This window comes from Ambystoma mexicanum, chromosome 9, assembly GCF_040938575.1.
Source record: "Ambystoma mexicanum isolate Mex_15411 chromosome 9, UKY_AmexF1_1, whole genome shotgun sequence".
NCBI classification, from domain to species: Eukaryota; Metazoa; Chordata; class Amphibia; order Caudata; family Ambystomatidae; genus Ambystoma; species Ambystoma mexicanum.
Genome location: NC_090931.1, coordinates 910,448,670 through 910,471,410, shown reverse-complemented (window position 1 = coordinate 910,471,410; position 22,741 = coordinate 910,448,670). Strand labels below are relative to the sequence as shown.

Here is a 22,741-nt window from a genome sequence, read left to right as displayed (position 1 = left end):
CTCACTCCTATTCGGCCCTTTTAACCCCCTGGGAGGGAACCACCAAAAGCCTTAGAAGAAAATGGGAAAGGGATTTGGGCTGTAGAATCGGGGATGGTCTCTGGGGGCGACTCTGTAGTAGGTCATTTAAAACATCGATCTCCTGCCAATACAAGACGCATGCCATTAAACTTCTGCACAGATGGCAGTATGACCCGATCACACTTTCAAGGATGTTTCCGGATGTAGTCCCGCTGTGCTGGCATGGATGAGGGGAAAGAGCCAACTATTGGCACATGTGGTGGTCATGTGGGAAGGTCCAAACTTATTGGTCAGAAGTGCTCAGCTGGTTTAAAGAGGCGGGAGAGGGCGAATTCCCCACAGGACCCAATTTTGATACTGTTTGGTCTGCAGCAAAAGGATGAACACTGGGAAAAATTACCGGACCTCTCACACTCCCTACTGTTGGCAGCCAGACCGGCCCACGCTAGAACATGGAAGAGGCCCGCCCTCCCCACGAGGAGAGAATGGGTGATAATAGCAAAAGACATATACTTTATGGAAAGACTCACGGCGGCCTTACACGGTTCAAGCGCCCAGATAGAGATAGACTGGCTGCAATTTCAAGAGGTGTTTGGCAAAACAGAAGACACGCCCTGAGACCCTCAGGTGCCCTTGGCCCGGCCCGAAAACAGGCCCCGACATTGAACAAATGGATCCAGTACTAGGAAAGCCGGTTAACCACTGGCGGATAAAATCCTGGTCGAAGCTGCCCTAAACCGCATAGCATGAATAAGCAGACTGAATCTCCTGAGACATTGGGTGAGGTGGGTGGGAGGAGGCGGGGGAAAAAATGCAGGGAATAATGGCTTACAGTTTGATTTGTTGTGGGTGTTTGCCTAAAGGTTGCGTTTGGGATACTTATGCTGTTACCTTGAAAGAAATCAATAAAAATGTATTTAAAAAAAAAAAAAAAAAAAAAGGAGGTGGGTCATACATAATTAAAGTGACCTAACAGACCCAAACAAGTTTTCATATGTGCGATGAAAGGGAGTACATTCTACTTGAGATATATATTAAATATAATAAATGGTCTTAAAAATATTGACCAAAATAAATATATTCGTATATAAAATAGAACAGCAATTCAAAATAGGCCAATGCACAATGCAATTAAATAGATCCTTTGAAAGAAAACAGTGATTCGTATTTACTAATTAACATTATTGTAATGACAATACTTTGATATGTGTTGCAGTAATCAAACCTACTGACGAAGAGCAGTATTATCACTCAGCTTTGTATTTACTCAAGGAAGAAATCTGGTGGGGAAAGTGAGTTTGCAGAGCCCTGGATCAAGGGCAATATTTGGAGACTGCTGTGGCTGAGCCATGGCTAGCGCTGGCCCACGTAAAGCCCTGACCAAGTGGGCAGTTATGGATCAATAGCACCTTATTTCGGTTCATAGGTAGTTCAACAGCATCGAACTTGGGCTTTGAGAAATGGTGCGAGCGGATCAAGCTCAGTTCGGGCACGGTGGATCGTGTGGGCATAAGCAGCAAGCAGATTCTGCGACTTATACTTTCCGCACCGGGAGCACAGGCGGCGGAAACAGTGTTACGAGTACGGCGGGAACCCGCCGGTAGTATCTGCGGGTTACCGCCAGACTCGAGGCCCACTGTATTTAGATAAAAAAACCTGCACTTGAATGTAGGCTGTCTTGTCCAAGATCTTTAGCAATAATTGAGAGTTGAGCGCCACACCTGTTTAATGCACTGTGGCACAATGCTTTCCCTGAAGGAGGCATTTATAAATTTGGTGATCAGAGGAATAAGCCGTTTTGCACATGCCTTGACGGTTGTGGCGGGGCTAGCATCTCCCTTGCAATGAGTAGGTTTAAGTTGTTGGAGTAGTACCAATGCTTCCATTAATGTAACCTGATTGAACTCAAAGGCCGGAATGTTGCAGTTGTCCCAGTCGCCTCTGGACCTAATTGTGGTGTTGTGCATGCTACGCCTTTATTAGCAAAATCCTTCTGGATATTTTCAATTTTGTTAGCCATAGCCTCCTGAATAGATGTGCACCAACTTTTGTTTATTGACAACTGGTGCTAGCGTGCATGGACCTTCTAGTTCTTCAAGCACTTGGAAGAGCGCTTTCGTTTTCTTAGCAAGTATCCTTACTGTAAGACTGTAGCTGTTTCGGTTCCCGTCTGTGTTGTCTTTTTTCCAAGACTTTACACTTAAGGATTTTAGGGTTATGGACTAACCTAGTATTGTCTGGAGCCACAGTGTCAGCTGGATGGAGCATCACGGTCTGATATAACTCAGCCAGTTTCACTGCTGACTGAAACTGAGCCATACTGTCCAGTGTGTTTTTAAAGACGGGTGCCAATACTTCCTCGTCAACCTGCACGTGTTTCTCGACTGGATAAGGATCCTCTCTGCTTTGGCTTTGTGTTTCTGCTGTGCAGTGCACATAACTCTGAAATTAATTAAGGAGTGGTCGGACCATGGGCATGCAATTACTTCCAGGTTTTTTACAACAACTTGATGGAATGCGATCCAGTCAGCGTCCTGCCTTTTACATGTGTAGTCTCACAGACCTGCTGAGAGAAACCCAAGTCTGCCAAAGTGGCTCAATGGCCGCTGAGGAGGAGTCGGAGCTATCCCCCAGGCCCAGATTGAAATCACCCAGTACGATAAATGTAGATAGTGGTTTGAGCAGGGGCATCAACATGTCACTGAACTTGCATGGAATTCAGGCATTGTGGATGGAGGGCGATAGGCCAAAATAAAATTGATGGTAGTATCATTGGCTCGCCATTTAACATGCAACCGGGCCGTAATGTAATTCCTCACAACAAGGCATATGCATAGCTGCCAAGTGGTGCAGGTCATGCCAGACACCTTGAGTCAGTCCAGATTTTTCCCACTGCATGCTGAGAGTTTTAGTTTTGTTTTTCCCATTTTAAGTATGGGCCTACAAGTCCCAGCATTCAAGGTTACAAGCTGGAATTGGCTCATGGTGTCCAGCATGACCTAGGGCTCATGTTGTAACTTCGCAGCTATGCCTAGGGAGACAGTCTAGCTTTAGAATCTGGACTCCATACTGGCCCAGCCACAATGTGGAATCCTGAGTGCAGGATTAACCAAAATACTGTGGCACTGAAAACTTGAGTGTGTGCAAGAGTGTGCATGTGGCAGAGAGAGAGAGGGAGAGTGTGACAGAGTAGGTTTGTGAGAGTTGTGAGGGTTTAGAAATGAGAGGTGGGCACACAATTGTAATTTTCTCATTATCAGACATTTTTATTAAACAGAAATGGGTTGGATAAACACCTTTCTATCCCTATCCTAAGTAGAGTTTCCCTCACTAGGAAACTAAAAGCTAAAGATCAGTTTGTGTCTTTGTGTCCAAAACATTCTAATCTGGCCCTCACACTAGAAATTAACATCTAAGGGTGCAAGGAAATGTCTCCGACTTATAGTTGGCAAAATGTGTTCTTAATCAAAAGTAAATAAGTAAATCCAACAGAAAAGTATTTTCCAAGGAGAAACCCTTGGATACAGAGGTTGGGTTCGATTCCCCTGGATTTTTAGGTAGAATGGCAAAGGTGTCTCTTTCAAACAATCTCTTTGGTTCTTTAAATTACGTTCAGATAATTCTTGTGCAAACAATACATTCCATAACATTCAGCTCCTCCTTAGTTTCTTTATTCTGGAGTTACAAGAATTCTTAGTCAGAGAAGAAATTCCAAACAAGGTTTTAAATTCTCTTGTACTTTGGCGGATTACCTGATGTGCTTCTTCATGAGGAATCCTCTGGTGTACTCTCCTGCCAGGTATCTTGCCACATAAATGTATTCGACTTCACAACTTTCAGGGCCTGTGCTTCCTAGATTCCCTGATTAGCTTATCTACTAAGTATTTTGCAACATGGGTACATTTATAACTCCCCTGCCAGGTATCTTCCCACAATTTTAAAGTGCCTGGTCTATTTGGCTGCCAGGGCTTCCTTTTTACAGCTTTTGTGGATCTCCTGATATACTCTGCTGTCAGGTATCCTCTTATGGGTTCTTCTGATCCCCTGGTGTACTCTCCTGCCAGGTATCTCTCTCCCTTCCCCCAAATGTCAACTGCCTGGTGTACTTCTTTAACCAGGAGTTCTTCTCAGTTTCACTGTCCTTTAAGTATGCCACGGTTGTATCACTTCACTGTGTCACTATTTTCTTGCTTAAGTTAATACTTGTTCCAACTTTCCCCACATTGACATCTCACACATAGGGACATGTTCAAGTTTTGTTGTTGCACTTTATCTGGTCAGAATTTAAATGTTTTTAATTCATTGACGTGTTTATATGCCCCGGGGTCCCCAATGGCTCTGGGCAGACAAACTGGTACTTTACAGCATTCCCGACCCGTGGCATGTCTCTGCGTTGCAGCTTCCTCTCTGTGATGCCCTCTTGCACACCCCGGACCTGCCTCCAGCACTCCCTTTCAGCTTCACGCTCACCTCTGCCGGCTTCTCACCGTGGTCTGAACTGGAGAATGCCGCTTCTCGACACAGCCGTATTTCCGGGAGCTCCTCTGCTGCTCCTGGTACTCATGGTCCTCCAAAGGTGCCCACTGTGTCTCTCCTTCCTTTGCGCCACACCGGTATGTGATTCTCGCGTTTGCGAGCTGACGCATAGATATGCCTGTTCTCTCTACTTCTTCCGACACGGTCCTCTCCCGTTCTGCCTTCATCTTGACTGCAGATGACATTTTTAAATGTCCCACACACTCGTGATTTGACCAAAGAACTAGTCTGCACATTCTGTTTGAGGTTTCTTTCAATCTGCATCAACTCCTTCCTCCTCTTCCTCATCTCAGTACTTGAGGCTTTATGGGAGTTGAAGTCCATAGAGTTTATGGGATTACCAAAATAACGTTCAGGAGTCTTACTTAGAAAAACATCAGAAACAGGAGTGTATGTTGTGTATGTTGGAGGTATGAAAGGGGATTTTGTCTAGAGTGATTTAAAGGAAGGGGTTTCCGCATTCTAAAAAAAGGAGGATTTGTGGGACGACAACAAGCCATCAAGAACTTGGGTATTATAAGATCATCTTCAGTAGGAAGGGGAGAATACCGTGTCTCATCCGATGGAGTCACCACCTCTCCCAGACAGCTGTCTCCTCCCATGTGATCCTCCCTCATACTACCACCCCTAAGGTCAGGTAGCCCTCTGCGGTCCCATGGCCACATGGGAGGAGATCATTGCTGGGGAATTGGTGATGACTCCACAGGATTCATCACAGAGTATGAGAGTGTGTGTGAGAGACAACCCTGTTCCAGAGGATAACTAATGAGAGCATAGAAGTGGAGCCAGTGCAGAGGTCCAACTCTCAATTAACCCAGTTGGCACTGCCCACTCAAGTGGTTTTATTAGGGAATACATATCAACAAACATATGCAGTGGGCTCTGAAGACCAGGGACGTCATTTCACCAAAATGCCAGGAGTAGCGGAAGTGACATAACATGACCCTTGACCCCCCTGATGACATCACAGAAAGTGATGTCATTTGACTCCACCCCAAAGTGATATCGCGGGAAGCGATGGAACACGACCTTTCACCCGTTGACAAAACAGGAAGTGGCATCACATAACATTGTACACTACGAAAAATATGGTTACGATATCACTATAATGTGATGTACATTTTATACAAGAATGGATCGCCATATGTATCGTTAAGATCAGTGTGTATAGGCCCTATTACCCCAAATTACTGTGAATGCAAGCAGACATCCATGACCAAATGATAATGATGTGTTATTATATAGCACTTGCGCTTAAGCGCTTTATATAGAAAAAATATACACCCAATATCACCCAACCTGTGTTGGTACTCATTTATCGACCTCAGAAGGATGAAAGGCTGAGTTGAGGCATTTAAGAACAGACTAAATCAGTGACTCACACCCTTATAAGTGTGCCTGAAATAAACCTTTAATAAGTTTAACAATTATAGTATAGAATTCCAGAAGGACACATTATTTGGTATTCCTATTCTTTCTTATTTAGGGACAGTGCTGAAAAGTGTTATACTTGGGGCACTGCTGTTCTTATTTTTCTTCTTTTTTTTTTAAGGGGCCTGAACAAGAAAGCCAGCCACTCCAGAAGTAAAGAGCCACATGGAGCTGGCCAGAGCCCAGGAGCTAGCATTACAGAAAAAAAATGTGCGACCTCTGGCGACCCCTAAATGACGTTTATCATCAGGGTATGGTCTTTTGACCAAATTTCCTGGGCTGCCACAAAAATAGACCACCTAAGAAATGCTGCCCAGGGAAGACTGGAACGTGACAGGAGGAGGGACGGTATGTCGCGTACCGGGGCCAGAACAAAGAAATTGATGGAGCAGGTAAGTGAATGTTCAGAGTCAGTGGGCTGCGAGAGGGTAGGGGGTGGTATTGTGACAGCAGTGTACAAGGGATTGGGGCAGGCTGCACAGACACTGATGCAAGGATGGGGCGGGGATAAGCGGGGCAGGGTAGGGGCTGGACGTAGGCCTATGGCATGGGGATTTCGGAGGATGGAACTCCACCCATTGGAGGTCACTCAAGGCAGTCAAAAAGATTCTTTTTTTTTGGAGCAGCCTCCAACGTGCAGTCAAAAGACATAGAACCCAACAATCTAGTAAAATAAAAATGTGCACCTACATCATCAGATGGCCACTACTTCAGAGGATCTGCGTCGATGCAGAGGCGTCCATCTGCCTCCTGTGGGCTTTCTTCATCACCCCCTGAACATCTGGGGTAAGCCCAATGACTTTGTGCAGTGCACACGTGGCGCGGCACATTTGTTCTGCAAACCGCATGTAAATGCCTAATTTTACACTGTGCATGTCATCGAATGACTGTTTGAGGAGCGCATACATGCTTCAGTGACTTTTGTGCCTTTTGTGCGTTATGCTGTACCCCTGCCTCACTGTGCCTGCTCCTTTTATCTGAGCTGTGGCCTTGTGGTTTGGCACAGCTCCCCCTCCCATTCGTTGCACCAATGAGAGCAACCGGGAGGCAGAAGCCGGCCATCCACCTAAGGCCACAACAAAGGACCCGTCTAACCCTGTCCACCACGGAATGCCAGTTACTGACTTTTCATAACCTCCCTTCCCACCCCAATGCCCCCCCATTTGCCCACGTTTGTCTCCCTGAACCCCCTCCAGCCCCAATGCCCCCTGTTTGTTCTGCCTTAAACCCCTCCCACCCAAATGCCCCTGTTTGTCTGTGTGAACCCCATCCCACCCCAATGCCCCCTGTTTGTCTGCCTTAACCCCCATCCCGGTTTGCTTTTCATCCTTAACCCCTTTTCTCTTTTCCCCCTCCCTGCCCTTTCCCCTCCCTTCCCTCTTCTGTCTAATTCTGGAACTACCCCAATTGCCGTCATAGTAATTGTAGCTGCTTGTTTTATGCATCAGCCTCCCTCCCCGTCTCCTCTCCAACCCTTTTTCTTTTTTTTCTCCTGTGTAAGTTGGGCACTACCTCAATTGCCAAATATATAGTGATTTTTCAATGTTGAAAATTATTTTATAGAAAGAAGTGACTAGTAGCCACCAAAATTGTTCTTCGTGAGGAAGAGATTGCCATAAATCACTCTATCTGAAGACTTATTTTTGTGCCAATGCATTTCGGAATATAACAAATTCCTTCATCAGGGCAAGTCTAAAACGATAAACACATAACATTCACATGCAATTGTGCCAACCATCCCAAGATTAATATCCAATATAGAATAATTCCCACATTAGAAACAATGTAAGTATATAAATATCAGTATGAACAATCATCATCCAAATAGTTGAAAAAATATGAAGGTAAACACATACCCGACAATGTAATGAGCCGGATCAGAAGGCAGGTCAAAAGATATAAAATAAGAAACAAATCAGTACAAAGGCAAGTAAAGTTATCCTATAACAAAATGGAGGGAATCGGGTCCATTACCTGATGTAGGTGAGTAATGGCGAAATCTATGTTTCAGAGGTCAGGCTGCTCCACCGTGTACGGCGAGTAGGTGCTGTGAATGGTAAAGTGAATATATATAAAGGACCTATTCAAAGTGTAGCTAAACGCTAAATAGAAATAAACAGGCGTGAATTGTAACTCACCATATGTAAAGAACGAAGCGGAGAAGTTCTCTCAGCGTCTGCTCAAAGCAGACTGTCTTTGTTGCATCGGCGCGTTGCCGAGCAACCTGGTTTAATAAGACACGTGATTGAAGGCAGAATGTCCTCCTTGCATCGGTGCGCAGCCAAGCAACTCAGTTGTGTAAGACACGTGATCACGGCTCTATGAACACGAGCCGTGACCCGTGTCCGAGAACTGATCAATAAACTCAATATGATCAAAATATCTAATTACTGGACCTCCTGGGGCAGTAATGATAAAAGTCATCGCCTAAGAATCAAAAAAGAAATAAGTAATCTGTCATCCATGGACATAGAAAAAATACTAAGATTGAATGAACCCATTTGGATAAAAGTAATGGCTGTTATATGAGCACCTCAGATGAGGCTATACTAATTATGAACGTACCTAAGTAGGATGGATGGATGGAGCCTAGGGAGCAACCCTAGGGCTGTACCTTATATTAATAGTATGTGCCTTAATGCCGCTAGTGGTGTCGTCTAGACAGACGGCACCTCGGGTCCTGGGGGAACTCCAGGATGCGCAGCATGCAGGACATCTTTTAAACATGGGAAACATCTCTTGTTCATATACATTCAAGTGACCCTCAACATTCAGGTCATATACGTACTGGTGTCAATCTAAACCAAATGATGCTAAATGCAATGTAAGAAAACAATTAGAAAAAACAATTAGAGAAAACAGTGAAAGTTGATCTCCTCATTTAACCCATTGGGTGCCAGACTGCCAAGTTTGTCAATCCAATATGTCTCTCTGCGACTCAAAGGTTGGCATAAATCCTCATGAGGGCTGTTCTTGGTTAAAGCTTCCAAAATTACAAATTTTATTTGGGACACGTTATGTCCATTGGCCATCCAATGTCGTGCCACAGCTGAATTAATGTTTGCATTACGAATACAAGATCGGTGTTCACCCCACCTCAATTTAGCTGTTCGGGTTGACTGTCCCACATAAAATTTCCCACACGGGCATCATTGCTGAGAACTCCTATTTTCAATATGGCAACCAATTTTTTCTACAAACTGCAGGGACTTCAATGGGAGCTACCATGGCACACTCATATGCCAACAGTTTCATGTATAAATTTGAAACAGACCATGTATTGAATAAACAGGAATGGAACAAGGACATCCGCATCTGGACGAGATACATAGACGACATCTTTGGAATTTGGAAAGGAACCAGAGAGTCTTTTGAAACATTTTTTGTGTATCTAAACAGCATCGACCAAAGGGTACAGTTCACTAGAGAGATCTCAGATGAAATCATAACATTCCTTGATGTACAAGTCAGAAAACAACTCACTATCTACAGCACTTCACTGTTTCGGAAAGAGACTGATCGGAATAATCTCCTGCACCGACTCAGCTTCCATCAGCCGAGCCTACTGAAGAATCTACCGTACAGCCAATTACTTAGGGTCAAGAAAATAGTGAGTGATCCTGAAGACTACAGAATGCAACAGATGGAAATGAAAGAAAAATTTCTGGCCCGGGGATATAAGCAGGGTGAACTCGATCTGGCATCTGACAGAGTTGATGCCATATCACGAGAGACTCTATTATCAGAACAGAATCCCAAAAGTAAGAGAGAATTGAAGTCACCAGTATTTGTATCCAAGTTCTCTACGCAAAGTAACAAAATCAAGAAAACTATCATGAAGCATTGGGAGATTTTCAAGAATGATATTCGAGTTCAAGATATTTTTAGTGAAAGACCAATCTTTGCATACCAACGCAGTAGGAACCTAAGGGATGAATTGGTGCAGACGAAACCTACAGTCAGGGAACCTATGACACAGCGAACTGGGACATATCCTTGTTTACAGTGTGTCAACTGTAATTTTGTTATTAAAGGAAACTCCATTAACCATCCAAGGACGGGGCAGAAGATTATGCTTAAGACTTTTGCTACATGTGACAGTAGTAATATCATCTACGGCATTAAATGCCCGTGTGGGAAATTTTATGTGGGACAGTCAACCCGAACAGCTAAATTGAGGTGGGGTGAACACCGATCTTGTATTCGTAATGCAAACATTAATTCAGCTGTGGCACGACATTGGATGGCCAATGGACATAACGTGTCCCAAATAAAATTTGTAATTTTGGAAGCTTTAACCAAGAACAGCCCTCATGAGGATTTATGCCAACCTTTGAGTCGCAGAGACACATATTGGATTGACAAACTTGGCAGTCTGGCACCCAATGGGTTAAATGAGGAGATCAACTTTCACTGTTTTCTCTAATTGTTTTTTCTAATTGTTTTCTTACATTGTATTTAGCATCATTTGGTTTAGATTGACACCAGTACGTATATGACCTGAATGTTGAGGGTCACTTGAATGTATATGAACAAGAGATGTTTCCCATGTTTAAAAGATGTCCTGCATGCTGCGCATCCTGGAGTTCCCCCAGGACCCGAGGTGCCGTCTGTCTAGACGACACCACTAGCGGCATTAAGGCACATACTATTAATATAAGGTACAGCCCTAGGGTTGCTCCCTAGGCTCCATCCATCCTACTTAGGTACGTTCATAATTAGTATAGCCTCATCTGAGGTGCTCATATAACAGCCATTACTTTTATCCAAATGGGTTAATTCAATCTTAGTATTTTTTCTATGTCCATGGATGACAGATTACTTATTTCTTTTTTGATTCTTAGGCGATGACTTTTATCATTACTGCCCCAGGAGGTCCAGTAATTAGATATTTTGATCATATTGAGTTTATTGATCAGTTCTCGGACACGGGTCACGGCTCGTGTTCATAGAGCCGTGATCACGTGTCTTACACAACTGAGTTGCTTGGCTGCGCACCGATGCAAGGAGGACATTCTGCCTTCAATCACGTGTCTTATTAAACCAGGTTGCTCGGCAACGCGCCGATGCAACAAAGACAGTCTGCTTTGAGCAGACGCTGAGAGAACTTCTCCGCTTCGTTCTTTACATATGGTGAGTTACAATTCACGCCTGTTTATTTCTATTTAGCGTTTAGCTACACTTTGAATAGGTCCTTTATATATATTCACTTTACCATTCACAGCACCTACTCGCCGTACACGGTGGAGCAGCCTGACCTCTGAAACATAGATTTCGCCATTACTCACCTACATCAGGTAATGGACCCGATTCCCTCCATTTTGTTATAGGATAACTTTACTTGCCTTTGTACTGATTTGTTTCTTATTTTATATCTTTTGACCTGCCTTCTGATCCGGCTCATTACATTGTCGGGTATGTGTTTACCTTCATATTTTTTCAACTATTTGGATGATGATTGTTCATACTGATATTTATATACTTACGTTGTTTCTAATGTGGGAATTATTCTATATTGGATATTAATCTTGGGATGGTTGGCACAATTGCATGTGAATGTTATGTGTTTAATGTTTTAGACTTGCCCTGATGAAGGAATTTGTTATATTCCGAAATGCATTGGCACAAAAATAAGTCTTCAGATAGAGTGATTTATGGCAATCTCTTCCTCACGAAGAACAATTTTGGTGGCCACTAGTCACTTCTTTCTATAAAATAATTTTCAACATTGAAAAATCACTATATATTTGACTTTTGTATTTTTTCAAGAATTGGATCGAAGGAACTATACATAGTGAAATTACAACTAATATAAAACCCAGTATGGGATTCCAGAGAGCGGCTGTATGATTGGGTTTTCACCTAATCTTTGTTTCTTGCTGTATTTTTTGGGTTTGGGTGTCTCCAGGCCTTTTTCAGCCAGCTCCTGCATAGAGGATCTAACTTCCTAACAAAGACTTATCACACTAGAAACTTTTGATAACGCCAGAAGGATTCGATACTCCTGTGGTGCCCACTCAAATTTGCTTCCCACTACCTCAATTGCCGTCAGGCATAGTAATTGTAGCTGCTTGCCTTCTGCATCCACCTTCCCCTCCCTCTGCCTCTTTCACTTCTTCCACCATAGCACTTACTCTTATCACTGTCCCTTGACCTGATAATAGCCTGTCTGCCCCCCCCTTTCCTTCTGTCCTCTCCTCCCTCTCCCTCCCTAGTACTATCTTGGTTCAGTCGCTGACCCTCTATGATAGTCACTTGTTTTGTTCCTCTCCTCTTCGACTCCCTCCCCTCCCCCACATCTCCCCCCCATGCCCCTCCTCTTGTGACTCTTGCACTGCAACAATTGTCGTCAGGCATAGTAATGCTACTGCTAGTATTGTCTCCTTTTTTCCTTCCCCACCTCTCCCTTATTGTTCTATGCACTTGTACTATCTGTTATGATATGATAGTTTCTTTCTCACATTTGGAAGGTTTCAAGGACCAGTAAGAATGTAACTATTTTCCCATGCTCCCTTCCTCCATGAAGCGCTTTGAAACACATTGTGTATAGGTGCTATACAAATAAACAATCAATCAATCAATCAGATGTGGATCTCTCACTGCAGCTTGAAGGAACAAGAGTGATTAATGGCACAAGATGGCATACCTAAGAGCGTGGAGGCTGCATCCACCCCACCATTGTAGACTTTCCGATTTTCTTCTGCAGGATATATTTCATTCCATAGGATCTGGATGTAATAGAGCATCAGGTAGTACCCAGCTGAATTAAATATCCACCAGAGAGACCAGATGCGTAGTTGGGGCTGTTTGACAATGCTCTGCAGTTCCTTCAACATACGGATGAAGACAGAGTCCTTCCAGTCTGCACAGAGATGCTTCTTAGCCTCAACCCTGTCTGCTATGTCCATGCTATCCAGCTCAGAGGGTGAGGCGCCATTAAGTAGTGGGGCTGGTGGGTGGGTCACCCTGTTGAAGAAGAGACTGCGCTTGGGGCGCTCCAGGAAGAGTGTCAGAATCAGCCCTAAGCACATGAAGCCCAGGGAGATGTAGTTAAGGGTGATGAAAGGGACTCCACCTATGGTGACACACAGTTGGCCCAGCACTGAGCTGGTGAAGACACCCATCAGTACGGAAGAGCGGGAGTAGCTTGCCATGAGCTGGTAACGGGAGGGGTTGACCAGCGAGAATATGTAGGAGGAGTAGGCCACACGGGCTGCCATGGTGATACCATAGAAGAACTCCATGAACTGCATTGCGATGATGTCCGTGCCGTAGATGAGCAGTAGCCATATGGAGATGTGGCTCAGGCTTTGCAGGAGAAGCACTGGCTTGTAGCGCAGGTAGTCTGTCAGGAGGAAGATTGGCACCAGCACAGCCATGTAGGAGTACGGTAACACCGGCGTTATCTCATTGGTGACCTGCAAATGAACAATTTATGCACTGTTAGAGATAGTGGGGTACACTGCAGGGATTTAGTAAACATGAGACAGTTCAACACTAATGCATTTTGTGGGGTCTGGCGCATAAATATACATTCTCTTCATTCCTATTGCGTAGAGGATGATAGAGGTGCTCCCAATGTGATAAACTACTCTCTCATAATCCTGTGATGTAAACATTTCAAAATTTGTCAAACCTGCAACAAAATGTAATTCTGATTACAAAAAAACGTGAACTGGGTGTTTCTACAATGAGTATTTGCGAAGACAAACCGATATAACAAAGTTCAGCCCTTGCAGTGAAAGTTGTTTTTACTGGAAAAGTGCAAATTTACAGGCAATAACTAGCATCTTTCTACAACCGGTGACTGTTGCACTTGGGTCTAACCACATGAGGCACAGTGAGATAGTGACTTGCCTTATCACACAATTTAGTAAAGTAAGAAAGCTGAGTTTGCATTGATGGCCAGCAATAAACACAGTGGGCATAACAATTTGTGATTTGGACACGATCAATAGATTTTAATGAGCAGGAAGACACGAATGGAATCCAGGTAGCCTCCTGGTTACAAATTCTGCATATCCTCCATCAGCTTCACATAAAAATCCATTGTTACAGCCAGCGCAAGCAAACTCAATACCAGTACTACTACTACCCATATAGGAAAAGGAAGCAGATGCGCATTGACACGCTGTCAATTTTGTTTTATAAAATCAGCTTCTCTAACAGCACTATACCCAAAAGGGAACCAAAAGCCACCTTGCATCTCACGCATGGCTCACCTTTGTAAGATGGATAGTCAAGCCTAATAAAAAGAGATCGGGCACTAAAGCTTACTTCAAACAGGGTGAGAGCCTTGTGTGGCCAGTAGCTTTCCATTTGAAAATGTACTACCCGGTTTCCCAAAGTGCCAGTATGCAGCCCTCACCACTTTAGATAGCCTTGAGATAATACAATATCAAACCAATAGAAAAATGGGACACTAGTCAAGAATTGTGTTGATTGTCGTTTGCCAATACGCTAAACTGAAGTGGACAGTAGCCCCCAACTGGCAACCCCCAACACCTAGTTTACATGTAAAAAGACTAATTGAAACTATTGTTTGTATTGTGCTTATATTTGGTTCGAGGGGCGAATTGGCACAAACGTTACATCAGTACTATGTATCTAAATGTATACGATTGTTGTGCTGCCCTCTGGACCTGGTATCTAGTGGGTTACTCTGTTTCGCTCCCTCTGCATATCACACTTTTTGAATGGGATCAACCCATTAGGTTTAACAGTTCGACAAAGAGTTAGAGGTTGTTGGGCACCATCTGTTAAGTACAAGTACTGGCCTGGTCATTTCAGGATATATGAACATATTTACCTGGCTGAAGACAGTCCTCCCCTCTTTTAGAAACTACAAAGTATAGGACTTGCCACCAGGAGTTAGTCTTGACACAGGCTTTAGGAATGGAAGTTTCTGACCTAAGGGCTTTGCTGCTTTTGTAGATCATAAGTTTCTTTTATGTCTGTCTAAAGTAATTGTTTGACCCTATTCAGGGTTAGAAATGGCTGTGAGCGATTTAGCTCCTGCTTCTACCATAGGTCAGCCTGGTTAGCTTAAAAACAATAGTTAACAGGGGCTACTTTTGGATCCCCAGGACAACTGGTGGCTTACCGGAAATGAATATGTGACATTAACTTTGAGTGTTTGGATTGTAAATAAAGAAGAATTAGGAAACATCTAGGACAGATGTAAATAGAATGGATCAAACATAATGGGCAACATGTTAAAGTGTGCATCTGAAGCGCAAGATCAATTTGCGTACATAATGTTCTTGCTCCTGATTCCCCAGCGGTAGCTCTTGCCTACTGGGTCATCCCTGACACCCAGGAGCTGGTTTTAGCTCCTGCTCATCGAATCTCAATTTCGAACCCTCTAAATTGTTACTTCATGTATAATTCTTTAATAAAGCGTATATATTTATGATTAGAGCCCTGGGTGGGGGCGTCAACAAATCAGGAGGCACGGAACGCAGTCTGACACTGCTAATGTAAGCCTGCGTTCCAAGCCGCCTGATGGTCGGTTCACCCCGCCCGCCATCTTCCCCCATCGACCCTGTTTTTTTTCTCTCCCTCCCCAATCCCACTTACCCGACTGCTGCGGCGGCTGCCCCCGTTCCTTGTGGCCATAATGGAAATGGAAGAGGGGCTCCATACGGAGCCCGCCTTCCTATTCCATGGTGGCCATGTAGGTGTACTATTTTCTTTCCGTGAACAGGACACCACAAGGCATCGAAACTCGGCACAACAACCCCCAAACCTCTTATAGACATAGGATTTTATTCAGCAGGAAACACATGCTTTTTCAATGGAGAGGGAGGCGTAAACATGAAAAGTTCTCTTACAGAAACAATGTGTGAAGTGGAAGGACAGTGTCTAAGCATACGTGTCTAAGGCAGAGGCTGTGTCCTCACATTCTGCACAATACAGAAAGCCCGACACATCAAACACAAAGGGTAGATATTGCAAATGAATTCCTGATAACCCTTGATGAAATACCTGACTCGGCACTGGTTGATGAAGCCAGGAAAGCGGAACAAGGGGGCCAGACACTGGAAAGTAATAAGTGCAGGCTAGTTTTACTAGATAACATGGGGTTCCAAAACTCTTTAAATGATGAAACACTACAAAAGGAGGTGGTCACAAATGAAAGAACTGCAAGCTACCTCAATTACGGAAGCCCAGGTTCATTTCAAGGGAAATCATGATAGCGCTACCCTACATTCACAAGATGCTGTCTTGACAACACAATCTATCCATAAGGACCAATTAACTGAGAACATCCCAATTGCGAAAGATGTTAGCTTCCAACCAATGAGGGTCCTATCCCTGGTAACAGGGGATTGCATCCTCGTGCAAGAAACCCAACTACTGGATGTAAGAATTCACATCCACTAAATATATCAGGTTCCCCAATATTATACCCAGAATCCCTAAATTCCAACTTGAATTCTTCTTCCAACTCTTCCATATCATTTATTAGCCCTACCCCACATCGGTCATTTGATCTGAATCCAGTTGTTACCCTTTGTTAGAAGTAACTTTAACAGCAATGAATAATGGGATATTGGTATTGAATACACTTTTTGAAACCGTAGATAAAAAAGATAAAAAAACAGAAGACCAATCAGAGATATTAAATTTACTATATACTTAATGGAAAAATAAGATGGAAGAGCATATCAAATCAATGCCATTAAGATATTCAACCCAAGAGGGGAGAGAGGATTAATAGGTCAATGTCAAACAAATCCATACCCATAGAGATTCAGAGCAGTCCTCTCTAGGCAGACTATTACAACAGCTCTTTCTAAATCTACCTGTCTCTACTCTTTGACCTTTAGAACTTATCCAGAACAGTACCGCAAGACTTGTCCGTGGTCTCAAGCCCAGGGATCATATCTCTCCAGCTCTGAAATCTCTTCACTGGCTCCCAGTGGCTGCAAGCATCAACTTCCAAGACCCTCTGCATTGTCCACAAGGCTTTCTGGGGCCTGGGACTGCTCGACCTCCAGCTTTCTCTTCCAAAACATCCTCCTTCTCGAGCTCCTCGCTCATCCACCTCCAACCCTCAGAGGGTCAGATGCTTCTCCAAGCAGAGAGTTTGGGGCAGATCTATCTCCTAGGCTGGGGCCTCCCTCTGGAACAGCCTCCCTCAAACTTGAGCAGAACCACCTCCGGTTCCGGAAGCAACCTAAGATCTTCCTTTTTGCTTACGCTTTCTCCCTACTGAAGCACTGACAGCTCCGCGCACTGGTCACCCTCTGAACTCGGGGCCTAGGCTCTTGCATGTCCAGTTGCCCTCGCACTGCCTCCAGGCTCCCAAGCACCTAAGGGTCTGTATCTGCAACCCTACAGTCCCTTCTGTCTGCACTTATGAGCCACTCACTGGCTGCATTTCCCCCGTCCCCTCCCGCCTGGAACCTCTCCCCTTGTCTTCCCCATACTTGCTAAATGAAACAAGGCCTAGTAAAATCGTTTTTTGTCCTCCCTTGTTTCCCCCTCCTTGACTCATTGCACCTAGAAACACTTGTGTACAGGCGCATTATAAATGCCACATCCTATATCACCGGCGGGAGAGAGCCAGTCATTGGTAGAGACTCTCCTCTGACAATAGAGGAAGTCATTACCATTGAGGCAGAAGATGGTTTAGGGCGTCAAGATCGGTCTCAAGGGCCTATGGTCAGACAAGCAAGAACCACCATTTAAAATATTTACAAACTGGAAAGGGACCTTAAATAAGCCCATAGTTCAAGAAAAAAGAAATCAAAGAACCAAAATTCATTAAGTAAATCAACTATGTTTTGTTCAAGGAAATTCTTAAGAAAATGATCTACTCCAACGAAGAAGGAAGAGCAGTTAAAAAATAAAAGTAAAATCTCTAAACAAGTCAGACAAAAAAAGATAAACGGAAGTCGGTAAAGATTTCAGAAGATATGATACAATGCAATGGGGAACCAGAAACAACTTGATTTAGGAGAGATCTCAATGCATGAGGAAGATTTATTAAATCTTACAACACATTCAATAACTGATGATTTAATTATTGAAGACCCTACCATTAATTTCCGGTATGAATCTATCTTAGAGTTGCAGGATCAAAATCATCAAATAGGGGAAATGAAGAAGGATTTGGGGAAATCAGTAAGGATGGAGAAATTCAAGACGTTAGAGCAAAGAAGGCATCGCATAATACAAGATTACATGGCAGATGTGCAAGATGAAAGATATTGCTCATTGGGTCTAGGGAAACCAGTTCTGAAAAAGAAGAGATCCAGAAACAGAAGCGACTCTATAGATAAAGGGCCTGAGATCTCCTATGAACATAATAATAGAAGGGGGGGGGGAAGACTTGGTATCTTCAAATAAATTTCAAGGGACAACTCAGGCCCACGGATTAATTAAGCAAAGTCAAGGAAAATCACTGTTTATACCTATATAGGGATCGAAGACAAAGATGAAATAACTTTAAGAAGGACCAACATATTAGGATTATTAGCGACCATTCCAGGATTAAGGGCGGTCCAATCTGATGATATAGCACAGGTCGAATTTCTTAATGACTAAAACCTGGATAGAGTTAAGATTGGTGGTTCCCTCTCAAGTGGTGCAATATATCTTTTGGGGTGCAAGAGAGCATTTTCATCATGCAGGTTTTAGATTAGAGGAAGAAATTATAGGGCAGAGTACCTGGTAAATGGCACCACACCCATTAGTGCCATTGAAAACAGTAAAGGCGAGCTGCTCAGGTCGCTGTTATGATTACTTCTTTGCATCTAAAAATATCTTTCTGTCTTTGAAAGAGTTTCAAGTGTCAAGACAGGTCAACAATGATCATAATCTTCTATTGCTGACCTGGGATTTCCGTTACCATCAAACAGCGGAGATAACATGGTGGAGAAATAGAATCGAGTGGTTGGAATCAAGGTTGGCTAGTTTGAATGCCTGCATGCAGGTTGAGGGGCAGAGGAGTAATGTTCGAGATGGTGTTAATTATGTGGCCATCCTCAGTTTATTTGTGCAAAGTACCAACTTGAATACACTGCCCTTATTTAAGTATAAACATGTGATTGATGTGGAAGTAACAAATAAGAAAAATCAATGCAGGAAAGATTTAAGAGCATTGGTTACCTAGAATCCCTCGTCCAGAAGGGTCTTGATAAAAAATAATTGAACTTAAAACTCAATAACTGAGTGAGTGGTCAAAGCCAAGAAGTATCAGCATAATGGGGAAACCGTGTTACAAGCCATGCCCATCAAGACTATTGCCCAAGTTTGGTCACTCCTAAAAATGGGGAGTCATGATCTCCAATGGCCATTAATCATTAGCGGAACCCTAACACATACACGGTAACATATCCTGCCTGATATTCTTTTAACCATTTGAAAACAAACGCTTGAGGCTTATGTGGGACCCTTGTTAATATATCGAAGGTACAACTTTCATGGTATATATTCACAAATGCTAATCGCAGTGTTTCACAAACCATAAGCAATATTTCTTGCATTGTTCTTTCTCTTAGGAATAGACCCTATAGTAGGTCCATTCCGCTGTCTGCAGATCAACAAATCAACATTCTAATGCAGAAAGGTGATCACATATATTAATTTGACTGTCACTTTGACTTACCTTATATGAACACTGCATGGAAGGCTAATTCACCCATATAACGCATGACATTTGGTTGCTAATATATATAAAATGGTAGCACTCTAAATCAGGGTTTCTCACAGGACTATGCTGCACCCGCTCAAACGGAAATCATTTCTAAATACAGGTGTATTATTCAGGGAGATTTGAAAACATAATTGGTTGACAACGGATTGTTTTACATTGAAAAGGTAACCTTTGCATTAGATCATCATCTACCCCGGTCATATTTCAGCCTTTACGAGATATTTGATAATAGCATTATATGTGTATGCAACTCACCTCTTATTACAATTTGAAGCATATTTTACCAGACTATCAAAGATGCGCAGGGCCTATGAATGATCATTGCAAGCCAATCTCAGTTGTGTAATTGGTATCAGATCTCACTCTTATTAATAAGATTTGGCACATTAGTTGGCATGGAACTCAGCATGATAATTTAAACATTCTAGAGAACTCTAAAGAGTAGAATAAGATTGATGTCAAAGATGTCATAAGACATCACTAACCCAGTTTTCTTCTCGTTTTTCCTTTTTCTTTTATTTTTTTTTTGTATGCAATTCATATTGTTTCATTAAATTAATTTTCCGTGCTTCGAATATGTCCAACCCTTCTCTTTCTCTCTTTTATGCAATGGATTTTTACCTATGTCAATCTATTTATGTTTCTTGACTGACATATGCAATGTGATCAACTATCGGCATTAATTTAGTGTTTTTGTAAAATGTCTTGCCTTGAAAAAGACCAAAGGTGGTCGAAAAACGTGTTGGCAAAGATTGGCAAAGATTAAATCAACCTAAGCAGACAATTGTGATTAAATAAAGGACTGCATTACGTAATCTGTTCGCTCTTTTAACTAACATATGTGACAGCGCATTTCCATGGAACGACAAGTTGTTTTGGGATTATCAATATAGTCGTTTGCTAAAATATCCACAACTTCAAAGCAGTTTGAGTTGGAGAAAGTGTTATCCTTATATTTACATTTTTGAAACAGTTGGCCTCCTTTTGATTCATGGTTTGGACTTCCCTGTCCTTAGTCAGTGCGAATGATAGGAAGGAAATATGGGAACCTAGAAAGGTATGCATTTCTCAAAATTAGCAAAAATTCTTAATTTAAGAAGTAGTATTTTTAGAATAGTTTGAAATGTGCAGATGTCCAGGAGCACACGTTCCTGGATTAGAAACAGAGCTGCATACTGTGCCTCTGCAGGTATCCCGGCAGGATTTTTGCATCTCTCCATTGCTAGGGTTGATTGACTTTGCAAAGCTGTATTCCAGCACGTGGCTTTGTGCGCTTGTAAAATCTCTGCACAGCTCTCAAAGACCCCTTCCCACCCTACGCATGATCTTGAAAACCCAACCTCCACTGCAAAGACATGAGGCGAGCGTCCATTCTGCATGTCGGTCACCCCCTTCACCCCAATGCAGAGATTGTTTCTTCACTACTTTTGCTTGTCCACTAACCCACCATCAAGACCTCCAGAAAGGCTAAGGGTGTGCAAAGCCTGGCTAGTAGTATCAAGAGCCCAGCTGGGGTATGTGCAGAAAAACATCTGAGTGAGGCCACAGCCCCTGTGCAAATTGGTGTGTAGAAACTCTCACCCTACGCGCCATGCTCAATAGTAGTGAGAATACAGTGTACCTTGCACTGCAGCCTGCTAGTCAGTCTTTGCTCAATGCTGCCACGGTCCAACACTCATCACTGCACACACTGTGGTTAGCTCTATTGTTGTCGGTCAAGGCTGGACCTATGTGCACCTGCGCAAGTCCCCCGAACATATCACTTGGCCTCTTTTTGTAGGCCACCTCAGCACCAGTCCACAATGTGTAACCAGTTACAACCATTTCCAGACCATCCTGCAAATGCAACCCTTTCAGTACAATGACCTTCTACAAAAAAAGAAAAATCGAATAATTCTCGAACATATGCAAAGTGAGAACATCTCTAGCAACGATCATGAGCATGCAAATTGCATTGTCACCATCAGTTCTCAGGACAGTCGTCCCCAATTTCAGTCGCATACTCTGCAAGCACTGAGCACCGCCCACAGGGATACAGCATGACTGGCATCTATCCATTCTCTATGGGAGAGAGAGAGGCAGCACAGGTGATGGTTAATCCTGCACGATTACCATAAAACACCAGTAAGGGCGCTACTAACTTTCACCCCATAACCTAATACAGAAGCAACCTCACATTAAGGCATAACATATTAAGTAAAAAAGACATGTGTGGTACCTGAATTTCTTAGATTGGAATATTTTTTTTAGCAAAGTGGAATATTTTTAGAAAAATACTGAATTTGAGGCGATTTCAATGTCGCATAATTTGCAATTGAGTCCGTATTTCAAACATCAAAAGTTGTCATGCTTCTCCAATATACAAAAGCATGTGGTCAGCAGAAACGTGTAGGAAATAAAACAGGTTAATCCGAGTGACCCGTGGTCTAAGCCTTTTCCATTTTTAAGAGAAAACATTAATATAATGAACAACGTTTCCATAGAGATTAAGACATTCCCTTCAGGATTTAACAGAATACGACTGACAACCCACTGTGCTCAGCAAGCTATGCGATTCCAGCGGGAACAGAAAAACAAGAGGGCCAGTGAAGAATTACAGCTGGTGTTCCAGCGGTCATACAAAAGACGATACGAAGGTCGCACAGACATCCACAGGCAGCATTTTCGCACACAAGAGAGGACAACGAGCAACCTCAGACGAGCGAAGACTGAACAGACATCCACAGATGGTTTTCATGGACACAAGTGAGAGTAGAGTGGCAAAAGTCCCCACAAACGCGGCTTGTTTACAATGTAGAACCCAAGGGAGCCGGAAAGTAGGCATTATGATCAGAAATTAAGGCTGCTTTCCAAACGTTCGCACTGCTGACTCAATCACTCCCTATGCGTTCACTTTCCAAACACATCCTTACTCCCCTTGATAAAAAATAAAATGAAAGCGCCATGACTGCCATGAAAACAGAAAAGTGGACCATAGGCCAGATCACAGTTACTGAGCATCAAGGGTAATGAAAACATAAGTGTCATTACCAGACTAGACTGTCCTACACTGAATGTAGGTCAGTCTAGCCATGTAAAACGTGTGTT

The 22,741-nt window shown here is 43.1% G+C and overlaps 1 protein-coding gene across 7 annotated transcripts in view; it reads right to left on the bottom strand.

The window, feature by feature from the left end:
* SLC19A1 (solute carrier family 19 member 1) overlaps positions 1-22,741 on the bottom strand; it is a 405,409-nt gene that overhangs the window by 26,540 nt on the left and 356,128 nt on the right. For all 7 annotated transcript variants that reach the window (XM_069616071.1, XM_069616069.1, XM_069616066.1 and 4 more), the window contains exon 3: positions 12,635-13,406. In XM_069616071.1, the coding sequence (XP_069472172.1) occupies positions 12,635-13,406 (772 nt within the window). The remainder of the gene's footprint in view (positions 1-12,634; positions 13,407-22,741) is intronic.